General features: G+C 31.8%; 1 protein-coding gene across 2 annotated transcripts in view; it reads left to right on the top strand.

Moving 5' to 3' along the window:
* The first annotated feature begins 2,190 nt into the window (after nt 1–2,190).
* LOC117101378 (protein KIBRA-like) overlaps nt 2,191–6,321 on the top strand; it is a 52,941-nt gene continuing 48,810 nt past the window's right edge. The window contains exon 1 of one of the 2 annotated variants that reach the window (XM_033241354.1): nt 2,191–2,546. In XM_033241354.1, the coding sequence (XP_033097245.1) occupies nt 2,419–2,546 (128 nt within the window). In that variant the 5' untranslated portion in view covers nt 2,191–2,418. The remainder of the gene's footprint in view (nt 2,547–6,321) is intronic. The other variant, XM_033241353.1, reaches the window with a different exon arrangement.

Below are 6,321 nucleotides of genomic sequence, written 5' to 3'. Positions count from 1 at the left end.
CGAAATTTCGGATTAGTAATCCGAAATAACGGATTACTAATTCGGAATAACGAATTACTAATTCGAAATTTCGGATTAGTAATCCGAAATAACGGATTACTAATCCGAAATAACGAATTACTAATTCGAAATTTCGGATTAGTAATCCGAAATAACGAATTACTAATTCGAACTAACGAATTACTTAATTCGAAATAACGAATTACTAACTCGAAATAACGAATTTGTATTACAAAATTACTAACTCGAAATAACGAATTACTCTGAGTGAATTTTCAAGAGCCAGTACACATGTGACAAAGATGTGTTTGATCTTTGTTCGATATTGATGAGAGAAAGACAACTGTCTCAACCAAATAATCCTGAAGAGAGTCTGTATTTGTATAATGTTTTACGAATTGCAATAACTGAATTACTTTGAGAATGAAGCTGGTTTTTTTTTCTCAATAAACAGTGTGTACAGTAACTGGTACAACAAAAATTACTGCAACAAAAAAGATTTAAGTTTATACATAAAAATATTAAAGAAAAACATAGGCCTATAATTATTTTCAGCTGTCTCGATTTCAATGAAAATATTTTTTATTAATAATGCAAAAAAAGACATTATACAGTACACTATAATTTATGATAAACTATACTTTTTTTTCCAGTATAGCTCAGCAAGACATAATCACCATACTAATAGCTATTTATTGAGATCCTGTGTAAATACTGCTTTTTTTCTTTTCTCACTGTAGTAAATAATGAATAGATTATTAAATACATGCCAATATTAAATGGACAATTATGTTAGTTCTTTTTATTTGTAACAACGCTATTATGACAGCATGATTCATGTGTTCCTTTCAAAATTACTGAAACCGAGTGAAAACTAGGGCAAGACGTTACGGCGTCCCAACTCTCTCATAGGCCTACGTCCTCGCTCCTGAGTAATTCGTTATTTCGAGTTAGTAATTCGTTATTTCGATTACTAATCCGAAATTTCGAATTAGTAATTCGTTATTTCGAGTTAGTAATTCGAAATAACGAATTACTAACTCGAAATAACGAATTAGTAATCAAAAATAACGAATTACTAACTCGAAATAACGAATTACGGTACTAATTCGAAATTTCGGATTAGTAATCCGAAAAAACGAATTACTAATTCGAAATAACGAATTACTAATTCGAAATTTTATTATTTTATTACATTTTGATGATTTTATATACTTAAGTGGCACGAATAGGCTTTCGTATAAAATAGCTCAATCTATAGGCAATTTATTTCTGGACAAGGCGAACCGACGTACGTACTTTACCCAGCCAACAAGACATTAATTTTAGTGTTGTTAAACACGTTTCATTTATATAAAACCTGTATACGAAATGTTGCTTCATTATTGTTTTCTTTCTTTCAAGTCTCTACCCATATAACAGACCTCAGTCAAGTCTCACGCTTCTCACAGGAGTCCCATGCATTTAACTTCGACCTCGATCACGCGAGGCATACCGTACTGTATATTCTCACGCTTTCCAGAATTTCTTCAAATTATATTTTTTAATGTGCTATTTTCTCAAAACAAGCATATACAGTCACAACATGTACGAACACGACGGATCGGCGCTAGCGATCCTGTAGCGATTGTCACCGTTCGACGCCGCCTCAGCAGAAACTTAAGAAAAATTATGGGATATCAAAGTGTCGCTTCGTATCAATGTAGTCACTGTGAAAGGTGTATGTTATATGGTTATATCGACGTTTGACAATGTCAAAATTTTTATTATTATAATAAATTTATTAAAGTTTTTTTCACAACTCTTGGTGTACTTATTTATTATTTATATTACATCTACATTCATAGCTTTAGGTACTATGCTACTAGTTGCAATACTTTGTCTTTTTAATTATTTCTATATTTATTATTTAATATCAGTATCAGTTTATCTTTGTATTCGTGTTATAAGTGTTATGTACTTTATTATTTTCCTTATGGCTTGCTTATGAAATGAAATCTGAACATCACCATCATCATTATCATCATCATCATCATCATCATACACTAATTATAAATCATCATCATCATCATCGTCACAACTTTGTGGTTTGTCGCCCCCTATAAATAATTTTACCTCGGCTGAACCGTTTTCTGTGGCCTCATCATTAATTAAATACTATATGCAGTGGCTAGGTCACGTTCTTTTGTTGATGCCCGCTTAAAATCTACCTCAGATTGTCGGCATATTTATCTCGCTACGTAATCCAGCTACTGCTGAGCAGTTCTTATTATGCAAATAAGGGTTCCTCTGTTATGCTAATGAGCCGACCAGAAATGTAAACGTTAGATGTACAAGATGGCGTTGGTTCGGTGCTGTTTAGTACTCAAATTCAGACGTTAGTTACCTCAATTTAATGGCCAAATTCATTGGGAAAATATGCAAGGAAGAAGCTATGCTGAAATGCCATTGCCACCAGGGTGGGAAGAGGCAAAAGCAGCGGACGGAAAGACATTTTACATTGATCATTATAGTCAAAGAACTTCGTGGGTTGACCCTCGCGACAGGTGAGTTGAGCCGTAGATACGGACAGACAGGAAACGAGTTCATCGACCAAAACAATGCAGTTGTTTTGGAGAAGGAAACGCTCGGGGGGCCTAGCCATAGATCAAAATGTTCAGTTTTATTGTAGTTTATTTCAAACAGTTTATAATTCCAAGATATATATGTATAGCAATTTTTAGACAATCTATAATACATATGCCTGTTGCATACACTGAATAACCTGTTGATTTGTATGGAAAATTTGTGACTTCACTACTGTTTCTACCAGTGTCAGGCTAGGCACCAGGCAGCCTTCCCGGGTACGGTTTATAAATATACCGAGGCTAGGGCCTACTACTATCGGACCACCTTACTATACATACTAGGCCCAAGCTTAGTAATCATTGTAAATTGTTTTAATCATGAATGTTTATTATACTGTTTTCAAATATTTGTTGAATGTTTTTATACTTAGTGATTATATCGTATTTATTCTCTCTGCCCTGTTTATTGGCACTCCATTTAATTTATGCTGTTGGGTGACAACATGCTGTTGGGAAACAAGATAACATTAAATAATAAATAGATAAACCTAGCCAATATTACAATGGGTTTTGTACAGCCATAGAGGTGTTACATACATTTCAAGACAGTTCACAAACATTAATAATGTTCCTGTTATATCAGTTTGTATGGAAATAGACACTATCTACTTCAGTGTTTTAACTGTACGATAAACAGATGATTGTACGAGGAGGTTTTAGACTTAAATAGTAATAGTAATACTTAATGTACTGTATAGTAGTATGATATGAAAGACAAAGAAAGTAATGAAACAAATTATAAGTCATCTAATTCTATATTTTGAATTATTTGTTTGTCTCCTGGAATGAATATTCCTGAAGATTTATTCCACATAATTTATAGGTTTTTAATATAAAGTTTAAACGAATAACAGTGACTTAAATTAATATATTATTAATTGATAATAACAGTAGATTAAAATGTATTGTAAGTGAATATATTTCTAGTGGAAATATTATTTGTACTGTAAAAAAAATATATTAAATCAATCACAGAATAATAATTCTGTACTAATAATAACAATCTGTAATAATATTATAAAAGTTTATAATTTTTCAGTTGAAATTGCTTATCCAGTTTATTAGATTATCTCTAAAATTTTGACAGTTTTCAACACCCGAAGACTCTCCTACGAGGAAGTCTTTCATTCATAGGCCATTTTGTCTGGATTATTTTGTAACAGCGCCGTCAACGTCTCACAATTCAATGTGGGGACTTCCAGCGGCCTAACCTGAGCAGCTGGCTTGTTACGCATAGAGCACAGCGGAACGGATCCCGCCACCAGACTTTTGCTATAACAGCAGTAGATAACACATGCGATCATGCTAAGTACTGATATGTAAACATTGAAATACCTTTTTGAAGAGGACTTGTTTTTTATAAACATTTCGTTTTTTTTTTACCTTTTAAAATATTTGTGCTCATTAGTAATTTAGTTTTATTGTATAATTTTTGCATGATGGGCCATGATGGGAACTATATAGAGTGAAATTCTAGGCTTCTGGAAGTCCCCCCAGTGGTGGTTGCCAGGTTATCAAAATTTTCATTTCAAATTTGGCGAAAATGGTGTATGCCAAGAGGAATGTTACTAGCACCAAAATTATTTTGACTGAATTTTTCATGATCTAATAATTAGTATTTAATTATAATTTAATTTTTAATATTAAATTAAAATGCTATACTAATGATAAACATTAGGCCTACAGTAATGAATTAAATTATTTGGACTAATTTTTCATGATCTACAGTATTTTATTTAATTTATTTCTTGATAATAAAATTAAATGCTATACTGATGATAACACATTACTGTAATGTATTAAATGTTTACATCAAATTATTGTGTTGAAACTATCCCATAAGTAAAATTCTTAAAACATTATCGATAGTTTTTTCAAATACAGTATTATAAATTATCTATTTGACCTACTAAAGATAAAATTCCATTGATTTTGTACACCAATAATAGATAAGGCCTGATTTCATTAACCTAAATAATTGCATGACGCTTATGTGCGCTGTAGGCCTATACAGTATACCAAAGGTTGATATTTCAAGACTATGCTAATATATTAATCTTGATTGATGATGTTTACAATTATTGTAGTTCATTTCCATTTGAACATTCCAGGGATGGTCAAAGCCCAGGTGAATGTCAATGACACATCTTTCACTGGCCCCAACTGCAGACTTAGTTTTTATAATTACCCTACTGTATGAGAAAAGATATATTATGTTGGAATGTGAGGATAAATTTATACAGCTGCCAGTATGTTAACTAAGTATTTGCCTGAAGTGCCTGTATGGGGAATATTCTCTATAAGAAAGAAGTGTTTGGCACATCAGTTGTGGCTTGGACTCCCGACCTTGAGGTCAGGGGTTCAATGTATCACCTGTGCAAGTCTCTTGTGTTCTTGGGCAAGACAGTTTTTCTACATTTGGTCTCTCTCTCTACCCAGGAATACATAAGTGGGTACCTGGTACTAGGTTGGGATGTCATGGCATTTATTTGCTAGTTTTCTGTGCTGAGTACACGCGTACGAATAGACTCTTCAGAGAGTGGAGAAGGTTGTACCACAGTACTTTTAGGCCCTATAAAAAATATTATTAGTTTATCACCCTATCTGAGCAGGAAAAGTGATGAGGGAGGGAGGTTTTTTTTTAATTCTTTATTTTGCTAAAGCCAAATATCACCCTGGGGTTGTTTGCTGATGCGTTGATTTTCAAAGTAAAACATGATTTAGATAATGCAAACAATATCTACTACCTATTTAATAAAATAAATGAAAAAAATTAATAAATAAAATAAAAAAATTCAAAAAANNNNTCTAAAAAAAAAATTTTTCAATTTTTTTTTTTTTTTTCAGTACCATAAAAGGCATACGCATGAGGGTGATAAACTAATAATTTTTTTTATTGGGCCTTATGCTGTTTTGGTAGTAGTATGTTATCCAGTCACCAGGGGTAATAATACTTAGCGCCTTTGATCATTGATTTGGAATTGGCGCCATATAAATTTTTTAGCGTTATGACAATTATTATATTTTTAGGCCTGATTCTTAATATCATAATATAGCACTGGATTTTTAATTGTAAATTTTGTGACCAAAACAAATTAACAAAATAGTAGAAATCTCTCTACTTAGCATAAAGCTGCAATTACACCAAATCCAAATTTTTGAACTGGTCAGATAATCAAATCAGAGTGCACGTAAGAAATACAGAGACGCTAGCGTTCATCACATCAGAAAAGCGCTTCGAATATCGGGTTTGAATCCGATGTGAATGCAACTTAAGCCAGGTTTCAATTATATTTTTGCTAGTTGAAATATGTTTTTTTTTTTTTTTTTATTAATTTATTTGATTTAAATAAAAAGTTTATATGATGTGATTAGATACAAAAAACGAACATAGATAATAATTGTTAAAGACATGATTGCATGGTTTTGATTATGAAATCCTCTGTTTATTGGTGGGAATTCCTTAACTAGACCTTCCCATACATTAGGCCTCCTTGGTATTTTGGTAATTTGTCTTAGTAGACAACTGAGTTATAGGAATTCTTAATGGAATTCCAAACCAAAGTTGAAGAATGTTCACTAGTTACAGTAATAATATAATATAGGTGGCTGCCTATGTTTAAAAATAATTTTATCTTTAAATTATATTCTGAATAAATTTTTCAACTAATAATAGAGGTATGAAAAAATTAGG

This window comes from Anneissia japonica, unplaced genomic scaffold (assembly GCF_011630105.1).
Source record: "Anneissia japonica isolate Jap-2015-1 unplaced genomic scaffold, ASM1163010v1 scaffold288180_len126829_cov150, whole genome shotgun sequence".
In the NCBI taxonomy this organism is placed as follows: domain Eukaryota; kingdom Metazoa; phylum Echinodermata; class Crinoidea; order Comatulida; family Comatulidae; genus Anneissia; species Anneissia japonica.
This window is presented reverse-complemented; position numbering and strand designations above follow the sequence as displayed.